Source organism: Castanea sativa, chromosome 3, assembly GCF_040712315.1.
Source record: "Castanea sativa cultivar Marrone di Chiusa Pesio chromosome 3, ASM4071231v1".
In the NCBI taxonomy this organism is placed as follows: Eukaryota; Viridiplantae; Streptophyta; class Magnoliopsida; order Fagales; family Fagaceae; genus Castanea; species Castanea sativa.
In genome coordinates, this window is record NC_134015.1 from 45,239,947 (window position 1) to 45,253,548 (window position 13,602).

Consider the following 13,602-nt stretch of genomic DNA (forward strand, 5'->3'; position numbering starts at 1 on the left):
AATCACATTCTTAGGAATCTAAATGCCTGGAGTAATGTTGATTCCTCTATACCAAACGCCACATTTTTTTTGATAGGTAAAAATATGTGCATTCAAAAAAACACTACCTTATGCAAAAGACATAAGGCAGAGAGATAAGTACACAGGGAAGAGAAAAAGAAAAAAGAAAAAAGAGGAGAAAAAACTAAGAACACATAAGAGAACTAAGAAACGTAGGGAGAGATTCACTAGAGGTGAGTCCCCAAGCCCTAGACCAATCAAACAGAGTGCCACTAAGAGAGGCCAAAAGCTGGTCGTCTGAGCTTTCCATGTCCTCAAACGTCCTCCTATTGCGTTCCCTCCAGAGACACCACATCAAGCATAAAGGAGCTAAATTCCAAATGCTAGATGAATGCTTTCCAAGCCAATTCCACCAACTGAATAGAGTATCCGCAATCGATCTAGGCAAGACCCAGGACAACCCAAAAGATCTAAGAACCAAACTCCACAGTCTAGAAGCCTTTCCACAATGTAATAACAAATGATCCGCCGTCTCCCCATTACAGCGGCACATGATACACCAATCGACAAAATCCAACCCTCTTCCCCTCAAATTATCCCCTGTAAGGATCCTATCCCAAACAGCAGTCCACACAAAGAAAGAGACACGCCGAGGAGCCTTAACCTTCCAAACCCCTTTCCAAGGGAAGATAATAGGCGCGGAGCTTCTCAACTTATTGTAAAACGAACGAATATCAAAGACCCCGTTCTTTGTCAACTTCCATCGCATACGATCTACATTTTCGGTGTGTGGAAGATTGGAGCCCAATGTTTGAAGAAAATCATCCACTTCACGCATCTCCCAATCATTAGGACTCCGAATAAAACGAACATTCCAGCTTCTCCGCTCCTCAATCCCCAACCGTTCAAGAGAAGAGGCCACCGATGCCTCTTTATTGGATGCAATCCCATACACGCTCGGAAAAGACAACTGAAGAGGAGACTCCCCACACCAATGGTCAGTCCAAAGCTTCACTCTATCCCCCACCCCTACCTCAAAGTAAGTATTCTTGCTGAAATCCTCCCATCCCATTCGGATACTTCTCCACAAGCCACACCCATGCGCCCCTCTACCTAGCTTGGACTTCCATCCCCCCCAATCTTCCCCAAACTTAAGGGCTATGACTCTTCTCCAAAGCCTTGTCTCCTCAATCCCAAACCTCCATAACCACTTCCCTAGTAAAGCTTTATTAAAGGTAGTTAATTTCCTTACCCCTAACCCACCATTTTTCAAAGGTGCACACACCTTATCCCATCCCACCAAATGAAGCTTGGATTCCCCCCACAAGAAATCCCTTTGCAACCTCTCAATTTTATTGGCCACATGCGTAGGGATGGTAAAAAGAGACAAATAATAAGTGGGAAGACTAGACAAAGTGCTTTTAAGCAACGTTAGTCTTCCACCTTTTGACAGATACAACTTCTTCCAACCGGCCAACTTACGCTCAAAATTCTCCAAGATAGGATTCCAAACAGTAGGGGACTTGAAGGACGCCCCCAAAGGCATACCAAGATAGGTCATAGGCAAAGATCCAATCCGGCATCCCAAAAGCTCTGCTAAGACATGGATATTAGGAACCTCCCCAATTCATAGGTAACCCCATTCACTTCATTAAGGACTCCAATTCAAAAGCTCTGCTAAGACATGAAAGTCATTAAGGACTCCAATTCATAATCTTGAATGGCCCATACAAAGTGTAGATCCTAGTGAAGTATGTTTCAGTTTTTTTTACGTGGGAAAAAAAAAATTATGTTTTAAGTTTTTTTTTTACACGGGAAAAAAATTATAGATCATACCGAGTTGACCCAGCCCATCAAAGACTGGTAAGTGTAATAGGAAGCGTAACCCGTTTCTGACTCATACCCGATTTGACACGTTCCTAACTGGGTCAAACATAAACCTACCTAACCTAGCCCATCTAATGGTCATTTATGCGTGGAAAATTTTTCAAATTGGACAAGATCACCCCCATTTAACATATCTAATACTAGATATTGCACTTCTCTAAGAGCGCCTTGATCATTTGGAGGTAAGAAAAAAAGTGTCGTATCCTTATCTAGTGCAAAAGCAGAATGCACGACCATTGCACATAAATCTTGTGAACTTGAATAGAATAAGCATATTTTTTTATGAATAAAAATTGAGGTCAAGTTACCTATGACTGCATTGCGACGATGAAGCAGCAATTCATATTAATTCTAATAATGTGTTTCATGAGTGTATCAAGCACTTAGAGGTAGAACATCACCTTATACGAAAAACAATGGAAAGATGATAATTAGAGGTAGAACATCACCTTATTTGATAAAGAGTGGAAAGATGTGTAATTGCTACTCCATATGTCTCCAAACAAGCTCAAATTGCAATTATGTTGACTAAACCTTTGTGCAAGGCTCACTTGGATTTTTTTATGTAACAAGATGGTGATGTATGCCCAGCTTGAAGGGGAGTGTTACCAGTATGTTTATGATAGGGGTAAAATTATAAGTTCACATGTATCATGTGAAGTTATGTGGATTAACCACCTCTTTGAAGAATAAAAATTTGAGGTCAAGCAATAGTTCATATTAATTACAATACAATGTTTCACAAGTGTATCAAGTACGTGAGGGTGGAAGATCACCGTATTTGGGAAAGAGTGGTATTTTTGCACGAAATCACCCTAGGTGAGTGTTACACACTCACCCCAATGAGTCTTGAACCCATGACCTCACTCTCCAACCAATTATTATAGGAGAAGACGTGCCAGTTGAGGTATAGCTCATTGGCAAAATTATATTTTTGTGCTATTAGTGAAATTAGCCTCATATGAGTAATATTCATGTGTGTGTTATGTCCCTAGGCCACATGGAAGATAATTAGGCAGCAGTTTATGAAGTTTGAATTTGATTGAGTGTGCGTTTGAGATGGCTGAAATTTTCAATTTTTTTTACTATTTAGCTTATTTTTGCTATTATTCATAGGTCCCATTGAACTTTTTGATACTATTCATCGGTCCCATTGTACTATTTCAACTACCTTTTAGCTTTATCTACAGTAGTTTCAGCAAAAATTTTCAGTTTCAGCTAAATAAGTTGTTCCAAACGGACACTGAATTTGAATAATAAAAAAGTAGTAGTAGATTAAGTTGTTATTGTTTCAAATTTTTCTTTGATAGAGTAAGTTCCTATTTGTTAGGATAGTTATCTCATTATGAGTATTATTTTTGTACTGTGAAGAAAGGAGTGAAACTTAAGCAGAAAATTAACCAAAAAAGTCTATTTCCTCTTTCAAGTTCAGGAGATTGGTTATCTCGAATTGACTAACTTTTTTGATAAGTAAAAAACTTCATTGAAAAAAGAAGAGAAAATATAAAGGGTATGAAAAGCACACAAGCTGTGTGCTAGAAGCAACAAGGGAAAAAACTAAGTAACCATGAAAGTACAAAAATCAAGCATATCAAGAAAAGAAATTATAGTTAAAACACCCATAGCATTTGCCCAATCAAACAAAGTCTGAAAAAAGAAAAGCTTCAACTCATGAATCTATCTTTCATTCCCGTCAAAGGTACATGTATTCATTTCCCTCCAACTGACCCACATAAGACAATGAGGAATCATTCTCCACAGCACCTTAGATCTGAGTCTGTTGAACTTGTTTAACCAACTTGCCAAAAGTTCCACAACACTACACGGCATGACCCAATGAACCCCAAATAGTGAACACACCATATTCCACTACTCTTGAGAAGCAATGTAGGAGTAAGTGGACAGGGGTCTCCCCATTCCTCTTGCACATACAACACCAATCCACCACCACCACTTTTTGCCTCCTTAAATTTTCAATGGCTAAAATTTTTCCCAAAGCTGCTGTCCAAATAAAGAAACTAACCTTCGGAGGAACTTATGGTTTCAACAATGGTTTCCATGGAAAAAAAAAAAAACTGGACTTGGGGGGTTTTAAGGCCCTATAATAAGAACAAACATCAAAACACCCCTAGTAGAGAGTTTCCAACAAATTTTATCCAACCCATTCCTTCTCCAATATCCAAAATAAATAACGTCCATAAATGATGCAACCAACTCCAATTCCCAATCTTGAACCGGTCGAGTAAATCTGATATTCCAATGGTAGTTTTCCTTTGAGGACAACAACGACTCAGCCACTGATGCATCCTTGTTACTCGCAATATTGTAAAGTTCTAGGAAGATATTTTTCAAAGGAAGCCCCTCACACCATGGATCACACCAAAATTTAATACAAGAACCATCCCCCACCTAAAAGATGATAAAAAGGATAAAAGTCATCCCACCCCTTTCTCATATAATTCCATAAACCAACCCCGTAAGGCCCCTGCACACTACAAGAACACCACTCCCCCACCCACCCCACCCCCACATGCTACCATATTTTGTTTCTATCAGCCTTCTCCACAAGGCAGTCCTTTTCATAGCATATCTCCACAACCATTTTGCATTCAGTAATTTATCCCGTTCACAACAGTGTGTTAGGGTAAATTAATTAACTATAAACACACTTCCCAAGAACTATATACTTCTATTCATAATTGAACACAAGCAGCAAAAGAGAAGCTTATAGAGTCTATGTTTGGTAACTTATGCATGCAACCCATGGGTTTTGACCCTTGACCTCACCCTCCAGCTTGCTTTTACAAGGAGAGAATGTGTCATTTGAGCTAGAACTAATGGGCTCTCCCCATGAACAAAGCCCCCTTCATTGACAGAAGATCCCTCTTTATGGGAGTATATCCGACATTTTTTGGACACCTTAAAGTCAAGTTCTAAGGATATCCAAGGACACTTCTAAAACAAAAACATAACTCCAATGACATAATTCAGAGTTTTGAGGATGAAAAAGACCTTTTCTTCAGGTGGCAACTCTTTTGTGGAAACTACTGCAGGGGCACCATCTGGCACACTCACACAATTGCGGAACCCAGCTTCTTCCATTGCAAGCTTGTCCATTTCACCTTCAACCTATAATAATTAAGTGAAATAATAAATATGAAGGGAAATGATGATGATATCACTGAGTATCATAGAAGAATGGAAGACGTACAATAATAATATCACTTTTATCCTTAATATCATCGAGCCCGTAAAAAATCTTTTCAGTATTTGCTTCCTGAAATAAAAGAAGAGAATTAAGAAAATCAAGATGACAGTATTATTTATTTCTAAAAGCATCAAAAGCAGAAATCCATGTTCTGAGGTCACCATCAATGTAATTCTGCAATGGGCAAGGAAAAATATCAAAAGACATTAGAATAAGCCCGTGTTCAGTAGAAGGCAGAAGGTCCAATTGCAATATTGTTACAAGGCTACACGTATAAGGGAACATAAGGTAACCTTCAATTAATTAATGGAATCCCTTTTTCACAAAAGACTCCTGATTTTACCATCATAGCAAACAGAGGGCCTTCACAGATATTTGGCACCAACCAGAAGATTTCATCAGCCAATCAGCTGGCTTCTAAGTAAATGATATTTCATTTCCTTAAGGTCATGTATGGATGAAGAATTAAAATTTAGTATCTTAGAATTTTCAAAATGATGGATTCTACATCGATGGGAATTTCAATCCCATCAATTTAAATTTCCAGTTTCTAGATGAGTATATTTAAAAATTAAGAAATTATAATATTATAGTAGTTTCAAAGGCAATATGAAGAGTAATGGTGTTAGTATGGGAATAATAATGCCAGTTGAATTTGAATAATGATACCTTCTCCCATGGAATTCGAAGTTGAGATTTAAAAGCTTAAAATGTCAAGTCCAAAATTCCATAGAATTTGTGTTGGCCCAAGCTCCTCCACCCCCCCCCCCCCAACAAACCACAACACACACCAAAAATAAAAAATCTTAGATTTCAACTTAAAGTAAAATCCCAGTTCAAGATCCTTAATCTGAACACACTGTAAAAGTAGGTCATCCATGGGAAGATTCACCCAAGGGGCTAAAAGACATTTATGCTAAACACTAGCTCAGGTAACAATTATTGCTCGAACCTGCCAAAACCTTCTTGTCCACAGGAGAATAGACCCAAGGGGCTAAAAGACATTTATACTAAATACCAGCTTGGGTAGCAATTATTGCTCAAACCTGCCAAAACTTCTTGTTGCTGTCCCGGTACTTGCAACTAACAAGCTTTCCATGTTTCCAATAAGTAAATGCAATTACAAGCTGCCAATAGAATTTCAGAAGCCATCAGAGAAAACAGAATTGTTGTCACATTTAAACTAAAGCAACCAGAATCATATATTTTCCATGTGAATAGAAATGCTTTTTTTCCCCACCATTACATTTAAAACTGAACTGGGTTTGATGTTGCTGTATCCATAGTATACTCTGTGTGCTTGGGTTATACATTTTTCATCTTAATAAAATCTGTTAATTAGCCCCACCCCCCCCCCCCCCCCAAAAAAAAAAGAAGAAGAAGAAGAAGAAAGAATTTCATGTTATCAGTTTCACGTAATAAAACTATACTCTGTTTTCTTACTTCACAGTTGGAAAGAATCTAACTTAAATTTTCTCTCAAATGGACAGTTAAATTTATTTTCATTTTATTCTTTCTCTTTTTAATTTTACTCGCCATAATATCAACATCAACTCTATATTCAGAAAATATATGTATATATATATATATATATAGATGATAATTTAATTATTACAATAAGTGGGAGAGGGACATTTTGAACCATGATTCTCCTTATAAAGGAGACTAGACAATGCCACTCAGTTACAAGGCTCTTGGCCAATGTTCATAAAAAATATCATTTTAATATATGCCACTAGGAAGTTGGCAACCAAAGAAATGAAACACATCCAAACCATCCGCATATTCATCAAATGGAATAAATTCTTCAATATATATATATATATATATATATATGATCCTAAATAATAGTTATGCCTTCATGCATCTTCTATCTCCAAGGTGAAGCCAACAATCTTCTACACTTTTGTTTATCATCTTTTTGATAAGTTAAACTTCAAAGGACTAGTGATCCAATTTATTACAATACTCATTTTTTATTGGATTTTATGCACCAAATGGGCCTTGAACCCATGGCCTCACCCTCCATCTAGCACTTATAAGGGGAGGAGGTGCCAGTTGTGCTTGAGCTCACTGGCAAATCATTATAATATTCATATTTATATCTTGTTCTAATCCAAACACAACTAAGGGCTAAGGCCATCAATATGATAAAAAGTTATCAGGTTTATTGTCAATTCAGTAGTGCCATTCACCTGATCACCAGCATAACTCTTCTGCATGACAGAATTTCTCTGCAGTGTTTCCCTTGATATTAACCGCTCGGCAAAATAACCAATTATCTGAAATTAGACAATAAAATTATATTTAGTACCTTGCATAAGGCAAAAACAATAAATTTACCGAGAAAGTAGCAGGCAAGAGCATCACAATCCAGCTAACCAATACTCAGACTTACAAGAAAACAGGAGTGTAGCACACCAAAGATTTTTTTTTTTTTTTTGACAAGTAAATAAATTTATTAAGAAAAAGGTGCTGACCAAGAACACAGGAAGTACACAAAAGAAAGCACAAAAATAAAAACACAGAAAGAGAAAAAAGAGAACAATTATCTAAAGCCCAGGGAGTCCAGAAAGTCTACGAACAGTCAGCATAGCCTTTCCCTCCCATATGACAGATCTTCCTTAGGCTTTTTTTTTATAGGTAACAGATCTTCCTTAGGCTTATAACATGCAGTAAGCATAAACATAACAGGAAACTAACAGATATTTAGCAATCAAATTTTACTACTAAATTAATCAATTAGGCAAAATTCATTAGTTCTATAAATTCATTATAGAACTAAGAATATCTCCTTTAAAAATGAAAAGAAAAAGGAAGAAAACATGCAACAGGTAGTTAAAATGGTAAACGGCAAAACCAAAATGCCAAGTGAAATTGAACAATTGCTTGCATTTATATTTTGAAATCCCTGTCCTCAGGATCACATTCTAGTTAGTAATCCGTTGTACAAAACCAGAGTAACAAAATCATAATAAGAAATGATTCTTATAGACAGGTTGCATATTTTCCTTTAAGTAAGTAAAGAAAATTTTATTAATGAAAAAACATAGGGAGTGACTTAGTTATAAATGCTATATACAATACATAAAATGAATCTGAAAAACCCAGAATATTCAATGGACTTCTTGATCCAGTGATATCAAAAAAAAAAAAAAAAGGATCAGCCAAATCCAAACTTAATTCTGTCAAGAGAAAGCTCCTGCCCTTCAAAAGTGTGTCTATTTCTTTTCCACCATACAAGTTCCGCACAAAGTAGGCTTTCTATGCCAACATTTAAGTCTTACACACTGATTTTGGCATAACTAATCTACACCAAGTACCATAAAGATAAAGACCCACAACTCCATAAACTGTGCAATGAAGCTATGGTTGTGGCACTTTGGAAAGAAGGGTAATCATCTTTACAGATGGGTTATTGGCATACAGTATGGATGCATGGGACCAATGGACAATGAAATTAGTAAGAAATATAAATCAGTGATCTTTGGAGAAGTATTAAGGCAGATTTAGATAGGTTTGCAGACTACACTAGTTTTGTGGTTGGGAATGGTAGAATAGTGTTTTTTTGCATGATAGGAGATATGCAAAAAACAGGTAGCCATGAGAGACATGCCTGTTTGAAAATAAGCAGCCGTACTTGTGCATCATGTGCTCAAGGTCCTCGTCACTGGTGGCAGAGATCGAGGAACAAATCGAGAGGTTTAAACTAGGATTTTGGATTTTTTTTTATTTTTTATTTTTTATTTTTTTACTTTAAGAAACTCAAAATACCAGAAAGAGGTCATTTTTAGGACACCTTACAGCACAATGTGATGGAATTAGATGGTGCATTGAATAAAAGCATAGGTTATAGACTTATAGGACAGAAATGATTCAAATGAATAAACTAGAAGTTACATGAAACTGATTTTTGGACAAATTAGAGGGTGCAATTTGTAAGTTAGCCAATAATAAAAATAATTGCTGAAACTTAACAAACCTGGTCACAAAGTGGTTCTAATTGCAGGTTCTCCACTGTAATTTCTCTTTGAGTCTTAACTTTGGTTATTGGGTTCAAAGATCCAGAAAGCGACCGGCTATCTGCTAAGGCCTGCCATCAAAGGGACAACATTGAACCAGTCACTTTGGCATTTAACTATTTTTAAAGGTTTCAACTAGGAATAGATATAAGTCACACACAGATGAAAACTATGTTACCCTTGTACTGCCTCTCCAGCCACATTTTCCGCGGAAACACATCCATAAAGCAGCATCCCTAAACACTCAGAAATTTGCATCATAAAAATAGTTGCAAGTAGTTTAATATTAAATAGAAAAATGACTTAAATGAAAAAGAACAAAAAGTATACCCATCTTCTGTAACAAAAAGAGAGAGGCTCTTCTCCTCTGAATCCCCACCTTTGCACTGACATACCAAAGTTAGCAAGTAAATACAAATTTAGCACTAGAAACAAAACTTTTCCTCACTCAAAAGAAAATGCATGCCCAAAGGCATATCTAAGTTAGGATTGAATCAGTTTGCAAACTTTGTAATACAAAAGTACACACAAATGCCCAAGATCTATAATACAAAACATGATTTCTTAAATGTTGAAACATAAAACCATGTTATGGGTGCAGCTATTTCTTTTAGATTTTAAGTTTCTTTGCTTCTATACAACTTTCTAAAGCCTCACTTTTTCTAAGTACAACTATACCACAACCAAATTTTAGCAAACAAGCAAATAAGATTTCAGTAAAAGGTCACATCCAAATTGACACCAAATTACTTATTTAACATTGTTTCCAATTAATGAAACTGCCTCCCCAAGAAAAATCGATCTATCTGCTTCCAAATCTCACACGCTATATATTACCTCATAAACTGATTTCAAGATAGGCAACTCATTAAGGAGAATATACAATGCACTAATGATCCCAAGCTATTTTGACAACGTAGGAACAGTTGATTCATGGTTTCTCATCATGTTTATAGAAATAACACCAAAGAAAGAAAATATTTTCTCTTTAAAACAGTATTGGACAAAATCTTATAAAGCATAGCACTCCAAGCATGAAAAACTGCTTTAGAAGACCCCAAGACCACCAAATCTCATTCCAAGGAATACTCTATGTCTATTGGCCCTCAAAGCAGATCATAACACTTAGTCAACATGACTAGTCCTAGATACAATCCTCCCCACCTTATCTACCATAGCCAAGTCTCATATAGTAACAAAAGTTTTTTTTTTTTTTTTTCTCTCTTTTTTTTTTTTTTTTTTTTTTTTTGGGGGGGGGGGGGGGGGGGGTTGCGGAACCAATGTAAGAAACTCACCAACTTAACCAAGCTGACAATATAAAAGTCCCTATGGAAAATAAGGTTCTATTGGAAATGTTATGGAGAGACTCAAATTCAACATATTTTATTACTTCCATCTTACACTAGACTATCTGTTTCAGTTTGTAGGAGATGTAGCCCCAAATTGACTCAAGTGCATATATTAACTGTCTAGTGATAATGAAGTTGGTACTTGTTTTCCTCCAATTTCTTTGATTCACATTTGCTACTTATTTTCTTACGTTATTTATCAAAAAAAACAAAAAAAAGTTTCCTTTAATTCAGATTAAATTCTTTTTTATATAACAAGTTATGGCCCAAGGGGATGGAAGGGGATATTTAAACCAGTGACCTTTGCTTCATGAGTAATAGTCCCCAACCAATTGTGCTATCCCTTGGCATTTGAAAAACTTGAACTGCATGGCATATTTCGCTTATTATTAGAAATGAGGTCCGTATGGGGGCCATATTAATAAGTAAGATTTGAAAAAGTTGTACCTAAAAGACTAAAGCTTAAAACAGTTAAAACTAATAGGGGGAATGACACTTGACCACCCCTAAACTATACCTTCCTTTACACTTACCCCCCTTACAACCCCTAAACTAAACCTTCCTTTACACTTACCCCCCCCCCCCACCCCCAAAAAAACTATGAGAATGTAAACTTACCCACTTACCCCCCCTAAACCATAGCCCATTTTACACTTACCCCCCCTAAACTATACCTCTTTTTACTCTTTCCTCCCTAAACTATGAGAATATAAACTTACTTCCCTAAACAATTTCCTATGGGATGGGGTGCAAAGTGTTACACAGGTAATAGTTTGCTATTGAAAATTGTAGAAATTGAACAATTAGAAATTTGTTTGTGCAATTATATTGCTTTTTATTCCAAAAATAAAAATTGGAGGTAAAGTTGTCTACCATGACCTCTCCCACACTCCCGCAAAAGTGGGAATTTTGGGTAGTGGGTACAACATTTTAACTATATTGCTTTTTATATGTATATGGAATAGAGCTATGCGAGTAAAATCAAATATTAAAATATAATATGTATATGTATGTATGTATATATATATATATAGGGAACCTAGCACCTTATTATTGATAAAAAAAAATAAAAAGCATTCAGTAAGAATTCATAAACAAACTTACATTCAGACTAATTAGTTTTCAATAGAAGTTTCAGCATGAACACAATTTTTTAAGAGAATGCATTCCACTAATAGATTTACCAAACGCTGGCTAAATGTAGTAGGGCTAGCATAACAAATGGTTTTTTTCGTTGACTTTTTTTCCCCTCTTCCTCCTTTTTGTTTTCTTTCTCAAACTTCTTCCCCCTTCTCAAACCACCCCACATCAACACCCACACTAGACACTGTTCAATGACGAGTTCCCAAATTCAATTTCGTTCAACAATATTACTTTTTGATAAAAGTTTTGTTACAATACCAAACCCATTTTCTCGTAAAAATGTAATGCACTATACTTCATGATGTCAAAATTCTCTTCTTCTTCTTTTTTTATCAGAAGAATAAGATTTATTGATATCAAAAAATGGTCACCCTAGTCTTAGCAAAATTCATTGATGTCAAAATTCATTCTACTTACTATCATTCAAATTCTATCTGCATTAGTCTTAGCAAACGACCCCTAAAACATACAATGATATAGTAACATAGCTAAAATTAAAAGGAAATACCATTGGACAAAGCAAGTGGTTGTATTGTCCCGGTACACATATTTCGGTGTCCATTCCAAGCTCCTCCAATTTCCGCTTCAGGATTTTCAACTGTGTTGTTTCAAGCCTATATTCTGTTGGGCTCTCCAAAATATCTTATTAAAAAAATAAAAACCATCAATCAAACAAATATATGTCCCTACAAGCCTTCATGTACCTAAACATTCCCCCTCATAAGTACACAAATTAATTTTGATTCTCTACTAAACTTAGCAAACAAAAACATCATCTTCAAGCCTTCAAATACAAAGATAACGTGTATATAAGTTCTCACAAACATCGTTTTATGAATTATCCAACAATCTTTGCAAAGAATAATAGCATCAACAAGTCCTCCAACACATATATAATCAATAAGGACATACACATAAAGAGTTTAAGGGGAAAATACCTGGTCCGGGAACATTGGCATGAGAGATGGAAGAGAAGCCATTAGTCTGGAGGGGTAAAGAATGAATTTTAGAGATGGGTTTTGAAGAAAAGGCAGAGAAGAGGGGTGTATGAGTGTTAAAGGAGTGTCTATGTGAAGAATTAGCAAATGGGATTGCAAAAGAATTGGTCTTGAACATGTTCTTGGAGCCCATCATCCAACTCTGGCTTTTGGTGTGCCCTGACAAAAATTATACTCAATAAAAAAAATTTTGAATTTAGACAAAAGCAATAAAACCCAGAATTCTCACTACTCTTTACAACTTTATACATACACAGTCCAATACATATAAAAAAGCAACACAACATAGAAGATAAGATGCTAATGAAATAGAGTTTGGGGCACAAATGCTTTGTTTTCAATTGTTGTGGTGGGCAAGAAAAATACCTGGTGTAGTGGGGAGCTTGAAAGAGCGAAGGGTGGTGGCACTGACACTGACATGAGATAGAGAACGTTGGGACCAAACACGGCCCAATCTGCTGGGTGAGGTAGTACTAGTTCTAGTGGTAGAAGAAGAAGAGAATAAGAGGGTAGAGTGGAGAGGACGACGCAGACACACTCGCATTTTGAGCGGGTTTCGTGGATGGGTTGCGGTGGTCGAGTTGTAGCGGTGGCTTGCGATGAGAAGGTAGAGGTGTGGCTGCTGCTTTTCTGGGTTTGAGGAGAAAGAGACGGAGAGGAACACAGAGAGGAAGAAGAAGAAGAAGAAGAAGAGAGACAGACTGAAAAACTAATAAATAGTCGAATAGAAATAGATATGGGAGCGGCTCCTCTCCTGTTTCAAAGTCTCCAGTTCTCTCTTTTTTTTTTTCTTTTTCTTTTTTAAAGATTAAAGACACGTGGAACATAGACTGGTCAAATACAATTTTCATTTAATTATTTTATTTTCTGTGTCTTCTTCGCCCCTCCCTCCGTTCTCTTCCTCTGTCTCTCTTACATGAGTCACCAAACTACTGTACAAACGAAGGCAAAAGAAGAAGACGAAGGAGAGGAAGAAGAACTGAGATCAATGGGCC

General features: G+C 36.3%; 1 protein-coding gene across 2 annotated transcripts in view; it reads right to left on the reverse strand.

Annotated features, from left to right (window-relative positions):
• LOC142629646 (twinkle homolog protein, chloroplastic/mitochondrial) overlaps positions 1 to 13,347 on the reverse strand; it is a 35,784-nt gene extending 22,437 nt beyond the window's left edge. The window contains exons 1-10 of one of the 2 annotated variants that reach the window (XM_075803669.1): positions 12,974 to 13,347; positions 12,548 to 12,766; positions 12,118 to 12,251; positions 9,448 to 9,503; positions 9,296 to 9,353; positions 9,078 to 9,188; positions 7,291 to 7,377; positions 6,142 to 6,222; positions 5,099 to 5,164; positions 4,900 to 5,016 (exon numbers count right to left, since the gene is read on the reverse strand). In XM_075803669.1, coding sequence (XP_075659784.1) covers positions 4,900 to 5,016; positions 5,099 to 5,164; positions 6,142 to 6,222; positions 7,291 to 7,377; positions 9,078 to 9,188; positions 9,296 to 9,353; positions 9,448 to 9,503; positions 12,118 to 12,251; positions 12,548 to 12,766; positions 12,974 to 13,151 — 1,107 coding nt within the window. In that variant the 5' untranslated portion in view covers positions 13,152 to 13,347. Of the gene's footprint in view, positions 1 to 4,899; positions 5,017 to 5,098; positions 5,165 to 6,141; positions 6,223 to 7,290; positions 7,378 to 9,077; positions 9,189 to 9,295; positions 9,354 to 9,447; positions 9,504 to 12,117; positions 12,252 to 12,547; positions 12,782 to 12,973 lie in introns of both variants that reach the window. The other variant, XM_075803670.1, reaches the window with a different exon arrangement.
• Positions 13,348 to 13,602: the final 255 nt, after the last annotated feature.